The sequence below is a fragment of the Chlorocebus sabaeus genome, chromosome 17 (genome assembly GCF_047675955.1).
Source record: "Chlorocebus sabaeus isolate Y175 chromosome 17, mChlSab1.0.hap1, whole genome shotgun sequence".
In the NCBI taxonomy this organism is placed as follows: Eukaryota; Metazoa; Chordata; class Mammalia; order Primates; family Cercopithecidae; genus Chlorocebus; species Chlorocebus sabaeus.
Window position 1 is genome coordinate 25,076,180 of NC_132920.1, and position 24,833 is coordinate 25,101,012.

Genomic DNA, 24,833 nt, shown 5'->3' on the forward strand with positions numbered 1-24,833 from the left:
ACTACTTTGGACGTATTTATACTAAAAATACATTAGTTTTTAAAATCTGAAATGCACATTTAACTGGGCATCCTGTATTTTTATTGGTCAAGCTGGCAGCCCTATCTGAGGAGCCAGGCAAGCTACAGGTGCAACACTGTTATGAAAGGAAAATATCTTGGGCCCCCCAAATCACTAAGCTAAAAGGAAAAGTCAAGCTGGGAACTGCTTAGGGTAAACCTGACTCCCATTCTATTCAAAACCACCCCTCTGCTCACTGAGATAAATGCATATCTGATTGCCTCCCTTGAAAAGGCTAATTAGAAACTCCAAAGAATGCAACCATTTATCTCTTATCTACTTATGACCTGGAAGCCCCCTCCCTGCTTCAAGTTGTCCAGCCTTTCCAAACCGAACCAATGTTTATCTTACACATGTTAATTGACGTCTCACGTCTCCCTAAAATGTATAAAACCAAATTGTGCTCTGACCACCTTGGGTATATGTCATCAGGGCCTCCTGAGGTTGTGTCATGGCCAAATGTCCTCAACTCTGGCAAAATAAACTTTCTAAATTAACTGAGACCTGTCTCAGATTTTCAGCATTCACATTTTGGTGACCATGAAGGGATTCTGAGTGGAATGCCCCTGACCTCTGACAAATCTCCTGTCGCTTGGTACCAGCATGAGCTGACTTTATGGCTCAAACCAATAGGACAATTTGCTGAGGCCTGAGAGCACCCCTCCAGAGAATCCCTGATCTCCCCAAATGTGGTAGAGATCTAAAGTTTATTTTGCTGTTAAAAAAAAAAAAAAAAAGGCAAGTAAAACTCTAGAAAAATTGTACTTGCTTCCAAATAGGAAGGCAAGATTTACTATTTCCATGACTATGAAAGACAGGTAACTCCTTTATGGAGTTTGAGATCACTTCCACCAGGAAAGATGAGTTTTTTTTTCCTGCTTCTAGGATGGTAGAGAGCAGTCTACAGCCTGAGACCCATCCCTAGGAAAGTAACTGAATTGGGGTTTGTCTTGGCTAAAGTTAAGATTAACAACCAGCTGGTCTTAATTTCTCCTTACTATTAGAGTGCTCAGTAATGATATAAGTTGTGTGATTGTTTTGCTTAACTGTTTTTGTTGTTGTTGCTGTTCATTCCTGTTTTCATTGTTGTTTTGGACTTTTTCCCATTGGATTTGATCAACTCTGTCCGACTTGATCAAATCCAAAGGAAATTCCAAATTTTGGGGAACAAGGCCTCTGAAGTGGCTAAATTCACACACACCCACACACATACACACACACGTGGTATGGGGTGGAAGAAAAAAAAAAGAGGAAAAATTTTTGATTCTGACTAAGGGACTTTATTTACATAACAAGGCCACCTTTCTGTTAGCCAGGCCAAACTGAAAGAGCAATGGCTGTACTTCTGAAATAGCAGCAATTTGTCCTAGCTGAAATATGGTAATGAGATGTTAAAAGTTTCTTTTAATGGAGTTCAATGGTTAAAAATCAGCTTAATTAAAACCTAACATCCAAGGTGTATGTGTGTGTGTGCACGCATATGTATGTGTTTGTATTTAAAAGGCCTTCATATTTTTGTTTTTCTCTTGGGACGTTTTTTTTTTTTTTGAGCCAACGTTCAAAAGTTTTTTTTATTCTCAGTTGACAGAATTCTGTTTTTTTCACTTATTTCTACTATCTCTCCTTTCTCTTGCACCCTCTGCTGCATGGAGGACCTAAAATAGTTTATAATACCCTGGGGTTCCTTAAAGAAAATGGAGAAGGCACTGGACTCCCTTTCCAGGGAAAACAAGTTTTTTCAAGAATGTAAGCAGACAAATTTGTCTCAGTTCTTGAACAGCTTACTTTTATATTGTGTTACTTTTTTTTTTTTTTTTTTTTTTTTTTGACTAAAATAGTTACTGCAACAGAGGTTACTCTTGGGTTTTTAAGGAAGAGTGTGGTTTAGACACTTAGAAATGTCTTTGTTTACTTTTCTTTTTCCTGAGTGCACTGTGTAAGCACCACGTGGTCTAATCTCATATTAATTCTTCCTTTTTGGAGACCCAGGATTCAGTGTGGGCTCTGCCCAGAGCTCAGAGATCCAGTTAAAAAATAGGTAGTCAGTCCCTACCTAAATAAAATTAGTCTCCTTATAGAATCCTATGATAGACTTCTATAATTTTATGTTTAATTTGGCATCCACTTTTAATCTCCCTCTAACATCACCAGACTTTTTCCTCTCTGTACCTTATGATGTAAATTTTGCTATATGATTTTCACCTTAGTTGTTTCCTTTAGTATGCAAATTTAAGGCTATTTAGCTGACAACTGCCTGGGGTTGTGAAACAGTTTATCAGGAATCTGAAAGTCTAAAGGGAAAAAAAGGTTTTTATAAATCTATAAGATGTACTTCTATCAGCATGCCCAATATATCTATGTATTTACGTGTTGTGTACACAGTGTTTCACTACTGAAAATATATAAAAGAGCTCTAATTAATTGGCTTAAGAAATTAAAAGTGTTGGCTGGGCGCAGTGGCTCACACCTGTAATCCCAGCACTTTGGGAGGCCGAGGTGGGTAGATCACCTGAGGTCAGGAGCTTGAGACCAGCCTGGCCAACATGGTGAAACCCCTTCTCTACTAAAAATAAAAAAAAAATTAGCTAGGCATGGTGGCAGGCGACTGTAATCCCATCTATGTGGGAGGCTGAGACAGGAGAATCGCTTGAACCCAGGAGGCAGAGGTTGCAGTGAACTGAGACTGCACCATTGCACTCCAGCCTGGGCAACAAGAGCGAACCTCTATCTAAAAAATAAATAAAATAAAATAAAATAAAATAAAAGCATTTGCATCAAATACTTTATCAGGAGAGAAGAAAATATTAGTAAAATGCTTTTTCAACTTTACATAACTTAAGTAAAATTTTTAATAAAGAAGCTAGCTTTAAAAATTATAAATAATATTAGAAATGTCTTAAGAATTGCCAGCACAAATTTTTTTTTACATTAATCAAGCAATTTCATAGTTTTGCCTGCCAAATACTATAGTGTCAAACTTTGGCATAGGCATAAAACTATAAATCCTGCCCAAGACAGAATGATCTTTGCTTGTGTAATCTTTCATAAAGAAGACATTGATATTAGTTTAATAAAAATAGCTACATCTTGAATTGAGTAAGATTACCATACTAATCTTGTTGCTTTAGGCAGTCTAGTTCACGAGTAGTAAGGTTTGTTTTGGGAAAGGACTGTTACCATCTTTGTTTCAAAGCTAAACTATAAACTAAGTTCCTCCCAAACTTAGTTTGGCTTACCTACAACCAGGAAGGAACAAGAACAGCTTGGAGGTTAGAAGCAAGAGCAGGATGGAGCAGTTAGGTCAAATCTTTTTCACTGTCTCAGTTGTAATTTTGCAATGGCAATTCCATAACTTCAAATAATGACAATCGCAGTTTCTACAAGTGATCTAGGTAAATGATTAAAATAATTAGGTAACGTAATAGGATAAATACTTGTAGACAAACTCATTATAATTTATAATCAAAAGTTATATTAATAATAGATATTTCATTATTTAGGCATTTTCCAATAAAAATATATTTGTAGAAAAACATTCTTTCTAAAAAAACAGTATGTCCTTTTAAAAAAGGTGAACAATTTTTGTCTAATTCAAAGCTTATTTAAAGGGTATGTATAAAACAAAGTAAAAGGAACCAAGAAATAAAAGATATGTAAAGAAAGTTATCAAAATAAAGAGCTTTTTTTTTGGTAAAAAAGCTTAAAGAGAAATAATTTCATATGAGAAAAGAATCTTGTATGGTAAATTTAGTCCTAGAGTAAAATGACTGTTTAAGAAAGAAGGATGTTCAGCCAGGTGCAGTGGCTCAAACCTGTAATCCCAGCACTTTGGGAGGCTGAGGTGGGTGGAACACCTGAAGTTAGGAGTTCGAGACTAGTCTGGCCAACATGGAGAAACCCTGCCTCTACTAAAAGTACAAAAACTAACTGGGCATGGTGGTAAGCACCTGTAATCCCAGCTACTCAGGAGGCTGAGGTAGGAGAATCACATGAACCCGGGAGGCAGAGGTTACAGTGAGCTGAGATTGTGCCATTGCCCTCCAGTCTGGGCAACAAAGTGAGACTCCATCTCAAAAAAAAAAAAAAAAAAAAAAAGGAAAGAAAGAAAAAGAGAGAGAGAGAGAGAAAGAGAGAAAGGAAGGAAGGTAGTTAGTTAGTTCAAGACAAACCAGAAAGCCTAAGCATGTCATGAACAGTCTGTATAAGTCACAATAAGAGGATTTCTAAAAAACAAAACAAAAACTTTTATATGATCAAGTTGCCCATGATTAAAGGGAAATAATAGTGGTCTTTCTAGAGGTTGGGTCTGATGTTTAAAAAATGCCACTTATACACTTACATTGCATCTCACTGGTTTTGGTTTTCTCTCCTCTTTTAAAAGGTATGAAATAGTAACACTCTCCTTCAACTCATTTTCGGCTCATATAAGTTTTTTCCCTGCTCAGGTTCTCTTTTTGGTGGCCTGATGCTACCAACATTTTCTTAAAGGTCTAAAGGAATTGTTTTCTTCCAACATAATATTCTGTGCACTGCAGAAGGTATTTTCTTGGCCTTTTGGTAACTGGCCTAACAGATTTTACATTTATCACAATAACTCCTATGACATTATTATTAAGTGTGGTTTGCTTAGGAAAAACTGAGATTTAAATTTTTTTTTAATTAAGGTTATTACATTCTTGTATCTTCCTGTATGTACTTTTAAAGTCCTTGTGACATTGAGTTACAGGGTTTTGACTCCTGGGTCTAAAAAGAACGCCAAGTCCTGCTAAATCTTAAACACTGACAGCAATTAAAACCTCATCTCCAGGCCCCCTAGAAGATGCCAATCAAAATAAACTGCATTCCTGAGACACAGGGCCAGAAATTAAAGGCATTCAACTCCTCAAGGCCCAGGGGCTATCACAGAAGAGGTGGGCTTGTGAGATCGCAAGGGTTAATTTTAAGAGATAAAATGAGTTCAGTTTCTCTATAAATTAACCATTAATGTCAAAGGCACACTGATGCAAGACCAGTATATCAACCCCTGTGTCAAATTAACAAGGTTTTCTTGAAACATTAACCAACTGCTTAATAGAGGTTACAAAGATATAAAAGGTTCATGGAAGGTATATCTTATGATCAAGATTAAACCTTTATGGACTATTTATAAAATTTTGAAAAACAAATTTAATTGGCTTCATGCTGTTTTTTATTAGGGCTTAATGTTTGGAAAATTAAGTCTCCTCTCTCAAAGAATGAAGGTTTTTGCCCTTTTTTTTTCCTTATCATTTTGGCTAAATGAATGACTTATTTTGCAATGACCTGTAATCCTCTTTTGTGACATCAAGTGTTTAAAATCTTTGATATTTGACAAACTTTCCAAAATCAAATTATAAATTATGTCTTTTTCTGACTTAATTATTCCTTAAGATATTATTAATGGGTTCTCTAAAGTCCAAAAATGACATATTTGGGTTTTTGGTATGAAAATTATACAGGAAGCATTGTCCAATATGAAATGGTGTTTGGTTTTCTTTGGGCTGTATTTGTATAAATGTTATTGGTATGTATTCCAAAATTATGGGAAACTCCTATTATTCTGATATAACACAGTATATGTTATCAGTAATAATTATAATTTTATGTTAAATTATTGTGTGCCACAGAGGTAACAAAATGTCTTTGACTATGGCTGCCCTAAAACTTTTCATTATTCACAGACAATTGTCTTTTTGTGGTCCTGTTCAGAAGATGATTTTATAATCAGCTATGAAACCCTTAACAGGTGCTCTTAAATGCATGTTTCTGATGACTTTGGAGACTGTGACATCAAAATAGAGAAAAAACTTTGAGGACTCATGGAGAGCTGAAATGTTCATGAATATCAAGCGGAACAAGAATTAACTGCGTGGACTAAACTAATAAAAGTGTGAAGTAATCTTTTTTTAACTTTTTGCTTAAAACATTGCTGATACTTTGTTTTTCAGAATCAAGAAACTTTTAAGCTATTTACAGCTTTTTAACAATTGAGTATACTCCTATGAACAAAATGTGGAGCATATTTGTTTTTCTCTACCTGATTTCTACAGAATTTGAAATCTATTTGAGAGTATGACAAAGTTATTTGCGTAAGTGCGATAAGAATCTGTTTTCATTTGTAACAGGACACAATTGAAGAAACTGGTTATTTTATCAAGGCTTTGACTGGAATAGTGTGCTTTCCTTTAAAGAATTGAAGTTGACTTATGGAGCCAATAAAAAGCCCCTTGGAAAAACTAGCCTCATACCTTTGTCTCCACAGTCCCTGTACAGGGTTCCTGACCTGTGGTAAGTAAAGAATGTCACTTTCTGACAGGCCCAGGAGCTCCAAGTTTTTCTTAGGAGCTCAAAAGGAAAGGAATTCACTCAACTCATAGGTATTTCGTGGTACAAATTCATGGATGGGCTGGGCTTTAAAAAAGTCTTCTCTGAGATTCCTTCTGTGGAACAAAGTTCCATCAAAGCCAATTTAAAAGCTTATGTAAAAAATAATTATTCTTACGGCACTGTATACAAAGAATTAGGCCCAGTACAATAAAGAAAACCAGTCCTGCCGGATTTGTCTTTAATAAAAATGGGAAAGTGGAGAGAGAAAAATTATGTTTCAAAAACTATAGTACACCTATTGTTAGATTCTAGTCTTGTGTAATATTTTTCAATTTTTATTATTTTCTACAGTTTGGACTGAATTCTAATTTTTCTTGACTACATATCTTCAAAATAATGTTTTCAATTTTTTTCCTTCTTTTTTTTCCTCCATTTTTCCTAATTTGGAGTCACTGGAAACTAAAATGTGCTTTCATAAAGCACTGTGAAATGAAGCTAGACAACTTAAACTTCAGAAGAAAATAGCAGGGACCTATTTACATACATAAGCCACTTTCATACCTGCCTACTGATGTATGGACTTCAGAGTAATGAGGCCTATATCTATTTTCCAGAACTGTTCTTTTGTTTGTTGTTGTCCTCCCCCTATTTTCTCTTCATAGGACATGAGACTTCACAACCTTTTAAAAATAAGCTTTCCTAATAACTCGGGACCTACCTGTCTAGGTATAAACCATCCTAGCCACGAGAGATCAGACGAAACCTGAGGCCAGAGACTCATTTTCTTCTAAAATGCTTTCTCCAACAGATTTTTAAAAAGAAAAGGGGGAAATGTGAAAGGAAAGCATTTTGGGACCCTCAAATCAATAAACTAAAGGAAAATATCAAGCTGGGAACTGCTTAGGGCAAACCTGCCTCCCATTCTATTCAACGTTATCAAGGTAACTTTGAACTCTGCTCACCAATAAATGCGTATATCACTGCCTTCTTTGGAGAGGCTAAATAGAAACTTAAAAAAAAAAAAAAAGCAACCATTTGTCTCTTATCTACCTATGACCTGGAAGCCCCCTCCCTGCTTCAAGTTGTCCCACCTTTCCAAACTGAACTAATGTTCATCTTACATATGTTGATTGATGTCTCATGTCTCCCTAAAATGTATAAAACCAAACTGTGCTCTGACCACCTCAGGTACATGTTGTCAGGACCTCCTGAGGCTGTGTCATGGGTGCACATCTTCAACCTTGGCAAAATAAACTTTCTAAATTAACTGAGACCTGTGTCAGGTCTTCAGGGTTCACAGTGGTTAGTTAGCATTTAAGAATCAAATAACCTGAAGGGCTGGGCCATGATAGTAGGTATAGAGCAAAGTAAATCTGTGTGAACATTAGAGAACATTCTAGAGTTACCTGTTAGATTTGGGTAACAGGTAACTCATGGACAACTACTCAGCTCTCACTAATACACCAACACTAATTACACAAATACACCAGCACTAAACTACCCCAAAATGACCTGAGAAATAAGACTGACAACACAGTGGAAGAAAAAAGCCTAACACCAAGTGACTAAAGCCACATAGGGCAAATTAGGCTAAAGCAAAGCTTGAAAGGTGGGGGTAAATACTCACAGCATTACTGGTGTTGAGAATTAGACTGACAAAGCACATGCCCAAGAGCCCTATCTGGCTCTGCCGGGCACTACTGCTATTTCTTTGGCAGTCATTGAGAAAAAACTAACAAAACAATCCTGTCCTGGTATTGCTGCTGCACTGGGGAGAGGTGATCTATACAGAGGGGAGAGGAGGGGAAGGGACAGTAGAGGACAAGAGGGGAAGGGACAGTAGAGGAGGGAAGGGAATGGGGGGGAAGTTGGCAACAGCATCAGTTCTTCTAAGAAATGACCAGAAGAGTCACTGTTCAGGTCAGGAACAGCTGGGGATCTGCTATTTTTGTTTAGTAATCACAACTAGCCTCCCAGGAAAATTCTATCTGCTCTCCAGCAAGCTTTGGAAAAGAGCCCCCCATACACACATACACACTCATAGGAGCATGCACACATGTGCGCGCATGCACGCGCGCACACACACACACGCTCTTCTGGGAGAGAGGGGAAGGACGCCCATAAGAGGCTTGGGTCTTTGAATACAAAACCAGTTAAATATGTGTTTTCCCTATGCACACCCAAACACACACACACACACACACACACACACACACACACACAGAGAGAGAGAGAGAGAGAGAGAGAGGTTTTACTATTTATCAAGCCAGGAATAAATTTTAAATTAGAGTTCTTATAAGAGAGAGGAAAATTAAATAGAACATACAACTTTTAGATCAGAGAGATGGCTTAAACACTCAAGAGTAAAATTTTCTAGGGGAAATAATTTGCTGATTGGTTCATTTAAAATTTCCAGATGAATAAATTTCCTGCCAAATCTAACTGCAAGAAAGATAACCAGTGAGAAAGCAAAGGACTCTTGGTACCTTCCAGCTAAATCCTCGATATCTTTTATGAACAGGCCTCCTTGGTGCTTGCACACATTCTTGCATGCCCTCAGTTGGCTCTTACTCTTGTACAAGATGTAGTCTTTGCCAGTGCTCTTATTACGAAAGAAATTGATTCCTTCCTTAAGATTGGCAACTTCCACAGGTGATAGGCACAACAGGATCTCAGTTGTTTGTTCAGTGCTATGAAAAGGCAAACATTTTGAGAGGAAATGTTAATAATGTTAGGTTTTAAGAGATAATCATTTCAAACTGACAGCTCAAAACCCCTTTTCCCTAAAATACTTCGTAAGCCCCTTGCGTTCCAAGTACCCAGGTTTGGTGGCTACCTGAGGATGCATTTCTCCCCACCTTGATATGAATGTAAATATACATCTTACTTGTTAAATATACCTCTCCACTTTTCTAGAGAACTAAGGTCCCTCTTACTTGCCTGCCCATCGTCTGCCAGTTCCTCTGCCCGGGTATTTTGAAAGAACAGCAGTTGCTCGTATCGTTTCTGTGGCTCATTTGCTCCCATAAGGCATTAGTCAGCCTGGAAGGAGGGCGTTTGCAGTATTTCCTTCAACAGTTACTGATTTCCTTTGACAGTTTTCTCCCTCTACCACAGCTCTTTTAGAAGTCTAACACTATATTCACTTCTGAGAAGCCACTGTGCTGTCCCTCCCATCTCTGCTCTTTTGCATCTGGACTGCCTCTGCCTAGAACGCAGTTCCTCTCCACCACGCAGCATCAGTCTTGATTCAAATAGAACTGAATCGTCCTCTTCCTGGTTAAGCCTTCCAAGACACACCCCAGGTCCAGGCTAGCATTGTTGGTGTGCATCTCTCTTCTGTAGAACATTGTAACGTTGTAATTGGCACACTGCTCTGTTTACTTACACATAGGCACTTTTGAAAGCACTCTATCTTCCTTCTGCCCCTACCACTTAGCCGACTGCCTTTCACAGGCTGTGTCTTCACTAGCTCTCCACTTAATGAGTCACCCCTCCCACTACACTCAATTTGATTAATTTACAAAAAGCTCCAGCAGCAAATGAAGCATTTGAATTTTTTTTTTTTAAGGAAACAAGCCGTTATACTTCTCAAACCCCAATTTCTAAACACTCTGTTTACAGTGCAACACTGAATCATAACGGAATATTATTTTTGCCAAGAAAGGTTTCAAGATATCTTTTGCAAAATCATGGTAGGAAATCTGGGCACACGTTGTTTAGTTTTATATTTGACTCCAAACAAAAAAGTAGCCAAAATTCTCTTTGCGTGTTAACTTAAAACTGATTTGCAGCACAAGCATGTTTGTAGCACTTTCACTTTCCTTTTTAGAAGCACTGCAAATTTCTTAAACTGGATAAAAATAATTTTAAGAACACTCCAGGGTAGAAAATAACAGAGAAACCACTTCCAATTTTAAACTGATGAAGGCATAGCTCTGTAATATTATGATCTACTTTCTCAAAGCAGATTCTCATTGTCACCTCTGTCCCAAATTCCTAGTAATTGTGTTCCCAATGGACTAGAAATTATTCCAAAAATGTTCTAAATGTATTTGATAAGAAGAATCTATTCTAAATATCATGACTTCTTTTTTGACTTTGTTCTTACAAGTACAAATATCTGACACCAAGCTAACACAAGCACTGAGGCAATTCCTGGAATAATTAGTCTAAGAGTATAAAAGGCAAATCTCTCTAGATTTTTGTTGTTCCATTGAATGAATTCATATAGCCAAAGTTCTGTGTTAGATTTCAACTTATATCACAACCATGTAGAACAGGTTTACTTAACCACATTTTTGTACTCAGTTCCATGTGAAAGTCACATTGGAACAGAAGGCAAAAGAAAAAAATGTGTGCACCTATATACATGCTTTTCTATATATGTTTTTAAATGATTAGCTTTTCCCCAAAGTATTTTTAAAGATATCAATGAATTTGCTTCTATCAAAATCAGAAAAATAAAATTGTAGCAAATTCTTATTTTGCTATGAGTAAAACATTAACACTAAAATGAATTTTAATACACCTACTTTTTAACGTTTCAGTATTTTTTTCAAATACTTTAATATTCTTGAAAAATAACAATTAAAATACATATATACAGGGCACACTTTTTCCCTTTTGCCTCAGAAGCAGTGGCTCAGTGTGGCAGTATAACATCCTGTCTTTAAGTTTTGTATATTTTGTTTGTCATGGAATTTGTGCATTCATTTTGGCCTTAAAAAATATTGTGTTGGCCAGGTGTGGTGGCTCACACCTGTAATCCCAGCACTTTGGGAGGCCAAGGCGGGAGGATCACCTGAGGTCAGGAGTTCGAGACCAACCTGGCCTACATGGTGAAACCCTGTCTCTACTAGAAATACAAAAATTAGCCAGGTGTGGTGGCGGGTACCTATAGTCCTAGCTACGTGGGAGGCTGAAGCAGGAGAGTTACTTGAACCCAGGAGGCGGAGGTTGCAGTGAGCTGAGATCGCCCCACTGCACTCCAGCCTGGGTGACAGAGTGAGACTCCACCTCAAAAGAAAATGAATTAAAATGAAAAAATATTGTGTTAAAATAATTTCCATTTTAATGAAGATTTTTTTTACATTCCTTAAATTTTCTACAACTTAAAAGTTGTCTCACTTGTCTCACCCTAATCCTGGGCTCTGTTATTTTCTGATGCTTAATGATGATCTAAACTAGGAACTAGTTAGAAGTCAGCTTCATAGGCAATGTATGTATCTCGCCTGAATTATCTCCATCCTGTTCTTTCTCTGAAGATTAGTAGGAACCAGATATAAGTGTGTAACAAAAGAATTTAAAAAATTTACCTCACTAGAGATCACAGAAAATACCTGTATTGATGAAAATGTCATTGGTTTACTATTTCAAGGGCCTATGGAACAAACAGTGATGCTTTTGAAACTTACTTTGAAAATTCAAAATCTAGACCTCAAAAAAAAAAAAAAAAAAACCAGAGGGGAGTAGAGTTTTATGAGGTAAAACTGTCATTCATTCATGCTCTGATGCCACCACACACCCTGAGGATCTCTTCAAAGGCCACTGACTGGGGCTTCTAAGCTCAGAGCTGAGGGAGAGGCAAGGATAGGAATGATAAAATGTCAACTATACTTTCAGTCCAAGCAGGTCAAGGAGCCCAAATAAAGACTACTTCTCATGAAACTAGAAATCCTCCAGAGGGTTATAATCTGAGAAAAAGGGTGGAGGAAGAAAAGGCAACTCATGCAGAATTTTCAGTCTGTATGTACATTTTGCTCCCCATAATTACTTAGGTATTTTGTTTTCAGTGGGAAGATGTTCATTATTCTGTTCAAGAAATGGTAAACTCTATGAAGGCCAAGACTACAGTGCCTGTCCCATGGTAGGTGCGCAGTAAATATCTAGTGAATGAAAGAATATCCTCACAAGAACAAAATGTGTACTCCATGGTTAAAAGAAGAAAAATTCACCTACTGTACCCTGTGATACTCAATATCTAAAATCAATCACATAAGCTTCCACTTTAGGAAACTAGAAAAAGGAAAGTAAATTCAAAGCAAGAAGAAAAAAAGAAAGAAAAATTAGAGCAGAAATCAATGGAATTGAAAACAGAAAACTAATAGAGGAAATCAACAAAACCAAATGCCGGTTCTTTGAAAAGATCAAAAAAGTGATAAGCCATAGCTAGGCTAACTAATATTTTAAAAGGGGGGGGAAGGAGGATGCAAAAATATTAATATCAGGCTGGGCACAGTGACTTACGCCTGTAATCCCAGCACTTTGGGAGGCCAAGGCAGGAGCATCACTTGAGCCCAGGAGGTCAAGACCAGTCTGGGCAACACAGTGAGACCCTGTGTCTAAGGCAGGTGTGGTGGCTCACACCTGTAATCTCAGCACTTTGGGAGGCTGAGGTGGGCAGATCACTTTTAGCTCAGGAGTTCAAGACCAGCCTGGGCAACACAATGAAACCCCATCTCTACAAAAAATGCAAAACAATTAGCCCGGCATTTGGTGGCTTGTACTTGTAGTCCCAGTTACTTGGGAGGCTGAGACTGGAGAATCACTTGAGCCCAGAAAGCAGAGGTTGCAGTGAGCTGACATCATGCCACTGCACTCTAGCCTGGGTGATGGAGCGAGTCCCTCTCTCAAAGAAAAAAAAAGAAAAAAGACAGACCCTGTGTCTACAAAAACAAAAAAATGCTAATATCAGAAATGAAAGAAGGGACAATACTACAGACCTTATGGACATTAAAAAGATAATAAAGGAATGCTATGAAAAACTCTACACTCACAAATTTGATAACCTAGGTGAAACAGACCAACGAAGGACACAATCTGCCAAAACTTGTACAAAAAGAAATAGACTATCTGAGTAGAACTATATACATTAAATAAATTGAATCATTAAGAACCTTCTAAAACAGAAAGCATCAGGCCCAGATGGGTGTACTGGTGAATTCTACTATAATTTTAAAGAAGAATTTATACCAATTTTCAAAAATCTCTTTCAGAAGACAGAAACAGAGGGAATATTTCTTGACTCATTCTATGAGCCCATCACCCTAATACCAAAATTAGACAAAGTTTTAACAAGAAAAAAAACTACAGGCTAATTTCTTTCATGGACATAGATGTAAAAATACTCAACAAAATATTATCAGATATAGCAATGTATAAAAAGAATTATATGCTATGACCAAATGGGATTTATTCCAGGCATGTAAGGCTGGTTTGACATTCAAAAGTCACTTAATATAATGTATCACATCAATGGGCTAAAGACAAAAAGTCACATGATCACATGCATTTGATAAAATCCAACATTCATGATAAAAACTCTCAGCACTCTAGAAATAGAGGGAAAGTTCTTCGGCCTGATAGGGAACCTTTACAGCTAGGCACAGTAGTCCATACCTATTAATCTAAGTGTTTTTGGGGGTCAACACAGAAGAATTACTTGAGGCCAGGAGTTTAAGACCAGCCTGGTCAACATAGCAAAACCCCATTGCTTAAAACAAAACAAAACAAAAAAAAGCCAGGTGCGGTGGCTCATGCCTGTAATCCCAGCACTTTGGGAGGCTGAGGCAGGTGGATTGCCTGAGGTCAGGAGTTCGAGACCAGCCTGGCCAACATGGTGAAACCCTGTCTCTACTAAAAATACAAAAATTAGCCAGGTGTGGTGGTGTATGCCTGTAATCCCAGCTACTCAGGAGGCTGAAGTAGGAAAATCGCTTGAACCCAGGAGGTGGAGGCTGCAGTGAGCTGAGCTCATGTCACTACACTCCAACCTGGGTGACAGAGTGAGACTCCGTCACAAAAAAAAAAAAAAAAAAAAATTAGGCAGGCATGGCAGTATCCATCTATAGCCCTAGCTACTTGGTAGGCCAATATGTAAGTATCACTTGAGCCCAGGGTTCAAGGCTAGGTTGAGCTCTGATCACACCACTACACTCCAGCCTGGGAGACAGAGCAAGACCCTGTCTCTTAAAAAAAAGAAAAAAATTTTAAATAAAAACATCTACAAAAAACATACAGCTAACATATACTTAATGGTGAGAAACTAGAAGTTTTCTTACTAAGGACAAGGTAAGGATGTCGTCTCTCACCACTTCTTTTCTATACTGCATTGGAAGTTCTAAATGATAAAATAGGGCAAATAAATAAATAAGTGGTATACAAATTGGGAAGAAAGAAAGAAAACTGTTTTTGTTCACAGATAATATGATTGCCTATGTAGAAAATCTGAAATAGTCAATTCTTAAATGTGGGCTGTACATAGAGACTTCCTTTCAAAGAGTCCAGTATGGAAATGATGAAAAAAGAGTAACTTTAACAGTAAGGAAATGTGACAATCCATCAAATATCAATGGTGATAAATTATGTTAGAACGTAACTTTAATATGATGTGGTCTTCCTCCCGCAAACCCATAATCCCAGTCTAATCATGAGAAAAAAAAATCAGATAAATTCCAATAGACAGGTAACCTATAAAATACATGGTCAGAACTCCTTGAAACTCAAGGTCATCCAAAACAAGAAAAGTCTGAGTAAATATCACAGCCAAGGGAAGCCTAAGGAGACATGATGGCTAAATGTGATGTGGTGTCTTAGATGTAACCCTGAAACAGAAAAAGACATTAGATAAAAGTAAAGAGACCTGAATAAGCTACTCAGGGCATTAAGGCAAGAAAAAAAAAGTCAAACACAAGGGATGGAAAGAAAGAAATCATTTTTGAAGATAGTTAGACTGTATATATAAACATTCAGAAGAACCCACATATAAATTATAAGACTCAAATTATAAGACTCTGAGAGTTTAGTACAGCTGTTAGATATATAATCAATAGTTTAAGAAATCAATTTATTCTCACACCAGCAATAAAAAATACAAAAATTGAATTTAAAAATATATAATTTAAGATACCAGAAAAGGCCGAGATGGGTGGATTACCTGAGGTCAGGAGTTCGAGATCAGCCTGGCCAACATGGTGAAACCCCATCTCTACAAAAACTACAAGATTAGCTACGTGTGGTGGCACATGCCTGTAATCTCAGCTACTCGGGAGGCCGAGGCAGGAGAATTGCTTGAACCTGGGAGGCGGAGGTTGCAGTGAGCCAAGATTGTGCCACTGCACTCCAGCCTGGGCAACAAGAGCAAAACTCCATCTCAAAACAAAATAAATAAATAAAAATTAAAAGAGAGCATAAAAAAATGAAATATCAAGAAATAAATTGAACAAATGATCTCTATGGAGAAACTTATAAAACTCTATTGAGAGATATTAAGTGTATCTATAAATGAAGAATTATATTATGTTCATAGATTGGAAGCTCAATATTATGAAGATAATCAATTTACTCCAAATGTATCTGTAGACTTACTATAGTCTCAATAAAGCCCCCAGAATTTTTTTTTTTTTTTTTTTTTTTTACAGCTTAAAAACTTACTCTAAAATTTATTAAGCTATGCAAAGGGCCAAAAAGAGATAAAACATTCTTCAAGAAGAACAAGGTGGGAGATGAAAGAGGATTTGTTCTAGCAAATATCAAGACTTATTGTAAGCTATAATAATTAAGATTGTATAGTGTTGGCTCAGTGGTAGATAAAATAATCAAGGGAACAGGATAGAGGCCTGGAAACAAATCCACATATACACCAACACTTGATAAGTGACACTGTAGAGATCACTAGGGAAAGGATAAATGTTTCCACTAAACTTGCTGGGGTAATTGGGAACCCATATTAGAAAAATAGATTGGACTCCTTCCTTATTCCACAGACAAAAATCAATTTCAGACAAGTTAAAGACTTACATTTAAAAGATAAATAATCAAGCTTTTGGAAGTTATTTAGGAGAAAATTTTTATAATCTTGGGACAAGTGGATTTTTTTCAACAAAACACAAAAAGCTCTACCCAAAAGGAAAATTATTGCAATTTTAGATTACACTAAAAGAACATATACACCCCAAAACAGCATAAAAGAGTGAAAAGGTAAGACACATAATGAATATTTGCAACATAAATATGACAAAGGATTTCTAGGCAGAATATAGAAGAATGTCTACAAATCAATAATAAAAAGACAATCTACAAGAAAAATGGGCAAAAAGGTTTGAACAGGTACTTCACAAAATAGAATATCCAAATCGTGAATAAAGAGAGCTCAGCCTTACTAGCAATGGGGAAATGAAAATAAAAACCACAATGAGGTACCACTATACTCATCAGAATAACTAAAATTAAAACAACTGCAAGTACCAAATGTTTATAAATAGGAGTATAGAAACTCTCATATGTTACTAATGACAATGTAGTAAGGTTCAATCTCATTGCAAAATAGTGTGGCATTCTACACTAAAACAGAAAATACATATATACTGTGACCTAACAATCTACTCTTAGCTAAGTCTCAACACTGGAGAAATGTGTGCATATGTTCTTCAAGATACATGTACAAGAATGTACATCACAGCATTACTCATATTAGCCCCAAATTGGAAACAATGCAAATGTTTATCAACAATGAAATGATAAATTATGTATTTATATGTTATATAAATTATACACTATAACAGTGAAGTAGCATTCTGGGGAATACAAAAATATAAATGAGCCAATTAAGACTACTTGTGACAACATGCACCAGTGCCCAAATATAATATTGGATAAAAAGAACAAAACACACACACACATATGCACACACACACACAGGCAATGTGACTCCATTTAAATAAAGTTCCCTAATAAGAAAACTAAAGTGTATTGTTTCGGAAAATGAGGAAAATTTTACAAGAGTCAGGGTAGTATATATTTTTAATGAGAGAGTTTTAATCAGAAAGGAGCACATTATGTAGGATGCAATTAAAGCAAGACATAGGGCAAATTTGTAGCTTTAAACAGCTATAATAGAAAAGAAGAATGATCTTAATAATCTTAAGACTTCAACTTCAGATCTGGAAAAAGAAAAGCAAACAAAACCCAAAACAAGTAGAAAGAAGAAAATAATAACAGGGTAGAAATAAAAGAAGTAGAAAAAACAAAAAACAATAGAAAATCAGTAAAATTTTAAAAAATGGTTCTTTGAAAAGATCAGTAAAATTGGCAAACCTTCAGGTAGATTGACCAAGATAAAGAGAAAAAGCACAGATTACAAAAAATCAGGAATGAAAGAGGAGATATTACCATTAATTCTATAAACATTAAAAGGACTATAAGTAAATGGTATGAACAAATATATGCTAACAAATTAGATACTTTAGGTAATGTGGACAAATTCCTAGAGGAACACAAATTGCCAAAACGAACTCATAAAGGAATAGAAAACATGAACAAATCTATGACAGGAAAAGATATTGAATCAGTAATTTAAAGTATTTTCAAAGAAAAACATAGGCCCAGAGGTTTCACTGGTGAATTCTGTCAAACATTTAGAGAAAAATTAGTATTGATAGTCCATAAACTCGTCCAGATCAAGTGGGATTTATCCTAGGAATGCAGGATTGATTTAATACATGAAAATCAATTAATGTAATATACCACATTAAGAGAATAAAAGGTAAAAACCACATAATAGTCTCAAAAGAAATTATAATGCAGAAAAAAATTTTGAAAAAAATTTAATACCCTTTCATGACTAACCCCCAAACCCTCACAAAGACACACTTTACAAACTAATAGAAAGTAACTTTCTCAATCTAATTAAGGGAACCTATGAAAAACCCAAAACTAGCATTATACTCAATAGTAAAAGACTGGATACTTTTTCCCTAAAATCAAGAAGATAAGGATATCTGTTCTCACCACTTCTATTCAACATTTTACTGAAGGTTCTAGACAGGAAAATTAGGCAAAATAAAGTCATCAATTTGGAAAGGAAGAGTAAAGCTATTTGCATACAACATGATCTTATATATATAAAATCCTAAAGCATTTACTAAAAAGTTTCCAGAGCTAATAGACAAGTTAGGCAAAGTGTCAGATACAAGATGAATATACAAAAATCAATTGCATTTCTACATATTAGCAATGAACAATTCAAAAAAGAGATTAAGAAAAAAATTCATTCAGAACGTCACTAAGAACAACAAACACTTGGGAATAAGTATAACAAAAGAAGTACAAAACTTGTACACTGAAAACTACAGAATATTTTTAAAATTAAACATCTAAATAAAGAAGAAGATACTCCATGTTCATAGATCAGAAGGTTAGATGGCAATACTCCCTAAATTTTTCTTTTTTTTTTTTTTTTTTGAGACGGAGTCTCGCTCTGTCGCCCGGGCTGGAGTGCAGTGGCTGGATCTCAGCTCACTGCAAGCTCTGCCTCCCGGGTTTACACCATTCTCCTGCCTCAGCCTCCCGAGTAGCTGGGACTACAGGCGCCCACCACCTCGCCCGGCTAGTTTTTTGTATTTTTTAGTAGAGACGGGGTTTCACCGTGTTAGCCAGGATGGTCTCGATCTCCTGACCTCGTGATCCACCCGTCTCAGCCTCCCAAAGTGCTGGGATTACAGGCTTGAGCCACCGCTCCCGGCCTCCCTAAATTTTTCTACAGAGTTAATGCAATTCCTTTTTAAATCCCCGAAACTCACAAGCTGATCTGAAAATTCATAAGAACACACAAAGGACTCAGATTAAAGTAATCTTGAACAAAGTTGGGGAACTCATACTTCTCCATTTCAAAACTTTCAACAAATGCTGCTGGGATAACTGAATAGCCACATGCAAAAGCATAAATTGTACCCCTATCCCACACCACATACAAAAATTAAGTCAAAATGAATCATAGACCTAAATATAATAGCTAAAACTATAAAAGTTTTAGAGGAAAACTGTAGGGAGTGAGTTCAAGGATTTCTGGATTGATCGAAGAAAAAGGTATCATGAGCTGGCAGCAGCATGCACAAGCTTTAGTAGGGTGCTGCTTTAGCAAGTAAGCAGGAGGAACGAATCCTTCACATCTTGAAACTATCCAGTCTTGGAGGGACCACCATTCAGAAGGGAAGGAGAGCAAGGAAACTTCTAGGAAAGGGGATAAGTCAGAGGCACAGCAGGGAATCTCAGGGTCAGTGAACTCAAAGGACAGCAGCAGCCTGGCATCTTTGTAACACTGGGGCTTATCTATGGATAGTAAATATTGCCAATTTCATAGAGTATGCAGATCAGGCGCTAAATGGCTAAAAATCTGCTTATTTGGGCTATGTTTAAAACAATTGCATGTATACAATTTTAAGTCTGGTGCTGGCAGCCTTTGAGCTAATGGATCTCAGTCTGCTGTGAAGAAATAAACAACCGAAGAGCTAACACATAGAGAACACCTCTGAGTCATTTGTTAGGTTGGTGCAAAAGTAATCGCAGTTTTTGCCATTACTTTTAAAGATAAAAACCATGATTACTTTTGCACCAACCTATACTTTAGAAAAATAGGAATATATCTGTGCGACTTTGGGTGAGGCAATGATTTGGTAGACACAACACCAAAAGCACAAGCAAAAGAAGAAGAGAAATTTGACTTTATTGAAATTAAAAACATTTGCATTTCAAATGACACCATCAAGAAAATGAAAATCACCCACAAGCAGAGATAAAATATTTGCAAATTATATATCTGTAAGAACCTTGTATCAAAAATATACAAAAAATCTTTAAAACTCAATAATAAGAAAACAACCCAACTAAAAATAATCAAAGGAGAACCAGGCATGGTTGTGCACATCTGTAGCCCTAGCTACTCAGGAGGCTGAGGGAGGAAGATCACTTGAGCCCAGGAGTTTGAGAGCAGCCTGAGCAACATAGCAAGACTCCCATCTTTAAATAAATAAAATAAAATAATGAAAGGATTTGAACAGACATTTCTCCGAAGAAGATATATAAATGGTCAGTAATGCACGTGAATTACCTAGGTTAATCATCCTTAGTTAACCTAGGTTAACCTTCCTTAGTCGTGATAGAAACTCAAACCAAACTACAATGAGATGGCACTTCACATCCATTAGGATGGTTATAAGAAAAAATGTAGGTAATATCAAGTGTTGCTGAGGATGCAGAGAAACAGAAACCAACAAACACTGTTGTTGATAAACTTTTGAAAGGTTTGGCAGATTCTCAACATGTTAGAGTTTCTGTTGATCCAGCAATTCAATTCCTCGGTCTCCACCTAAAGAACTGAAAGCATATGTCCACACACACACAAAAAAAGCCTGTATATGAATGTTCACTTCGCTATTACTCATAGCAGTCCCAAAGTGCAAACAACCTAAATGTGTCTCAATTAGTGGATAAATAAAATGTATACATCCAAGTAATGAAATACTATTTGGCAATAAGAAGGAATAAATTACTGATACATGCTACAGTAGATGAATCTCAAAAACATTCTGCTAAATGAAAGTCAGACACAAAAACCACATATTATATAATTCAATTTATATGATATGTCCAGAATAGGCAAATTCACAGAGACAGATTAGTGGTTATCAGAGACAATGGTGGGGGTGTAGACAGAAAATGGAGACTGACTGATCAAGAGCACATGGTTTCTTCATGGGGTGATGGAAAAATTCTAAAATTAGATTGTGAAGATGGTTGCACAACTCCATAAGTATACTAAAGACCATTGAATGGTACACTTAAATCAGGTGAATTTTATGGTATGTAAATCATATATCTATAAAGCTATTTTTAAAAAGAAAGAAAGCAGCACATGAGAGATTTCTGGGGTGCTTACAGATAATATGACTTTTTTTTTTTTAACCAAGGTTAAACTGGTGTTCATTTTCTAAGTGTTCTTCATTTATGTTTTCTGAACTGTTCTGTATGTTATAGTCCACAATAAAAATAATGGGGAAACTAGTGTTTTAAATATGCCTTTTCAAAGTATATTCACTCCTCACTTATTCTGATGTACAACTGTAAGTAAAGTTTGACCTCTCAAGAGAGAGCAGCCCATTCCTGCAACCAGCTATAATAAACTATAATCAAGCAATAATCTGCTATAATTAAGGAAGGTCCTACTGCAAACATGTTTGACTTTCAAGTCAGCCAAACTTCCTCTATGAGGGCCTTCCAGTGACAAGTTCTGGAAGTTTTCAGTTATATTTTAATAAGAGAAGTGCTTCCTGTACACAATGCATGAGTAATAATGATGATTGTAATAATTAGATTACATTTAAAGGGCAAAATACTAAAGAAAAAGTCATTATAAATTTCATATTTTTCATTCTCTCATTGACTTTTTAAAACATCTTGTTTGGAAGTAATCACAGACTCACAGAAATTTGCAAAAATACTCCAGAGTCCCCTGTACCCTTCAGTTAGCTTCCCCAATGGTGATCTCTTATGTAACCGTATTACTGTATTACAATATCGAAACCAGGAAATTGACATTGGTACAATACTGTTAACTAGAGCACAGACTTTATTCTCACGTCACCAGTTTTCACAGGCATCTATTTGCGTGTGTGTGTCTATATACAGTTCTATGACATTTTATTCTATGTTAATTTGTGTAGCCATCACTACTCTCACATAACTCAGGCCAGGCAAGCTTGCTAAGAGTGGAAGTCGGCCTCCCTGCTCCACTGGGCCCTGCCTGCCCCAGACCCAGCTGGTCCCACCTGCCCTTCAGTCTAATGCCTGTCCAGCCCTCTGACCACCTGGAATGGAATGAGTCTGTGCGCTCCCTCCAGATAAGTGTGCGGGGCCTTCCTGTGCTGGCGCCTGTGACCAAGGCCATGGACAATGACACTTACCCCCTGGCTGCCTTCTAGAGGACGCCAGGTAGGATTCGATACCCAGTAGCAGTCATTGTCGACCTGGACATAGAGTCAAGGGCCCAAGAGGAAAACACCTGGTTCAGTTACCTGAAAAGGGGCTACCCAACCCTATCAGACAGCAGGGACAGGGTGATGGTGAAATGAGACAAAGACCACTGCATCCTAGAGTCCCACCTGGTGGAAAGTGGAGAGGGGCATGGAGCTCTCGGATCTGAATGTCTCTGGTGGGGAACTACTCTGTGGACGATGGGAGAGGGGTGACCTATCAGATGGAAGGCAGCAAGGCCGTGTCCCGGGTAATTTTCTCCGAAGGCGATGGGGCAGTGGAGAAGGAGTTCATGGCAGTAGAGGGCGACCATCTGTAGGAGGGTGGCCTGGGCAAGGAGGGGGCATAGTGACTGAAAACGTGGAATGGGTGAGAGTGGCAGGCCACAAGGGCAGCGTGGACCACAAGAACAGGTTGTGTAGCTGCAACGTTCCCAGGGCCGCCACGGAAATTCAACTATCAGGCTGCCTCACCCCTAGTCCGCCTGCTGGAGAGCGCTACTGCACTGGTCCTGTCCCCAGCAGTGCAGCAAGGACTCCTGAGTGCCACCCAGGACTTTGGTGTTACATTTCCGTCAGCCACATGGGGGAGGTGGGCCGTGCGCATATTCAAGTTCATTCTTCAAGTTCATCCCCAACACCAATGACCAGATCACTGTGGACCTCAAGTCCAAAGAGGACAGCGGCCAAATCGCCACCTGTATCATGGTCTTTCTCCCTCGACAGACTAGTCCTTCTGCCGGACACCAAAATCCGAAGTGTAAAGTATGAAGGAACAAAATTTATTTAAATTTTAAAAATTAAAACATTAAGCAAGGCTGAGGGGTGGGCAGTTTTTAGCTACACCGGAACTCACATTTTAAAAATGCCAAAGGACTGCACTTTTGTTTTGTTTTGTTTTGTTTTTGGAACGATGAGGTGTATGCCTGGTTTAGAGATCTCCAAAATAGGGAGTTCAGTCTCAGGCTGAGAAAAGGGGCAGAGGTTCAGGAACCTCGAGGTTGCCCTGGCCAGAATGTTTCTCTGTGCTGCCGGCTAGTGGTAAAACTGATCACTGCAGGCATCTTCATAGGGGGTCTACTTTTTGAATTGGTCATGTGCTTTCGTCTGTCTGAACTCCCTTTCTTCTCTTTACCTTTGTTCTTTTGTTCAAGAAGTATTCCTGGAGCTCCTACTATGTGTGAAGCACTGTGCCCCACCCTGGAAATACAACGAGTATGAGGAGGACCTGACTGCTAGGAACTCCCAGGCCACTGCCTTTTCTTCCTATGTTATGAGCCTTGGACTTTGTGTCCACCCCACCAGATCCTTGGAAAAGAAAATGTTTACATTGCAGGACACTGTAGGGCTGTGGGCAAGGGCAGGCCCCTGGGGGGGACATATTTACCCATACCTGCCACAGGAAAGAGCTCAAGCCTATCTGTTTTTTCCCATGCTTCAGATGAAACCATCTCCACCTCATATGGCCAATGACTGTTTTCTTTCTTCAGGAAACTTCTATGGCTGGGTAGCACTTTGAAGTTTTAATTATGAACCTATTTTAATAAAAGTAAATTCCTTTCTTAGAATTACTAAATCTTGGCTGGGTGCAGTGGCTCACGCCTGTAATCTCAGCACTTTGGGAGACCAAGGCGGGAAGATCACAAGGTCAGGAGATCGAGACCATCCTGGCTAACATGGTGAAACCCCGTCTCTACTAAAAAAATACAAAAAAATTAGCCGGGCGTGGTGGTGGGCACCTGTAGTCCCAGCTACTTGGGAAGCTGAGGCAGGAGAATGGTGTGAACCTGGGAGGTGGAGCTTGCAGTGAGCCAAGATGGCGCCACCGCACTCCAGCCTAGACGACAGAGCGAGACTCTGTTTCAAAAAAAAAAAAAGAATCACTAAATCTTCTCCCACAAAGCAAAGTCCTGTAGTTAATAAATCCATTCCCAGTAGCAGAAGAGATCACAATGAAGCAGCGATAGTTGGTCAAGCAAGCTTATAAAAGTTTGAGTTCTTGGCCAATGGATACTAGAGAAAACTGCCTTTTTCTGAGACCAAGTAGGAATGGGGCCTGGCTTCAGCCTATATTGACTAGATCATTCTTTCATGCATCCCCACTCACCACAAAACCCACAGTACTACCTCACTCAGGCCATAATATTTGAACCATGCCTTTTACTTAAATCTGGAAACTGGCCTTAGGAGATAACCAAGGTTTTTGAGTATCCCACATAGGTAAAGAATGTTGAGCCACTGATTTACACTGTTGTTGCAGCCAGCCAGATCACCAGGTTGCCCATTATTGAAGGTAACCACTGTAACCAGATATGCTGACTGGCTACCCTTCACACTTGCCCAGCCCATCCTGCCTACCCTACCCCTGAAGTCAATTCCCACGCTTTGCCTAATTTAAAAAGAAACAAAAAACAGAAAACAAAAAAAACAGCCCTACTGGCTTCAGTCAGGGAATTCTCTTTCTCTCTTGTGCTGCCTCTCATGTCCAGGTATAAGATAAGTTCCAATAAAGACTTGTCTGGGGAAACTTTCAGCCTCATGCCAATTTCTGTGCATTAACAGCCCAAGAACCCAGAGTTGGTACCATTTCTAGCAACTGTTAGAAACTGTCATGCCTTT

At 37.8% G+C, this 24,833-nt stretch overlaps 1 protein-coding gene and 1 pseudogene across 7 annotated transcripts in view; one reads left to right on the plus strand and one right to left on the minus strand.

Annotated features, from left to right (window-relative positions):
* The window catches only part of LOC103222034 (cytidine monophosphate-N-acetylneuraminic acid hydroxylase), a 355,392-nt gene that overhangs the window by 49,687 nt on the left and 280,872 nt on the right, over positions 1 to 24,833 (minus strand). For 5 of the 7 annotated variants that reach the window (XM_073005698.1, XM_007973523.3, XM_073005699.1 and 2 more), the window contains one exon: positions 8,892 to 9,095. In XM_073005698.1, coding sequence (XP_072861799.1) covers positions 8,892 to 9,095 — 204 coding nt within the window. Of the gene's footprint in view, positions 1 to 8,891; positions 9,096 to 9,345; positions 9,857 to 24,833 lie in introns of those variants that run through there. The other 2 variants (XM_007973521.3, XM_007973522.3) reach the window with 1 other exon arrangement.
* LOC119626804 (soluble calcium-activated nucleotidase 1 pseudogene) lies at positions 21,552 to 23,004 on the plus strand (annotated as a pseudogene).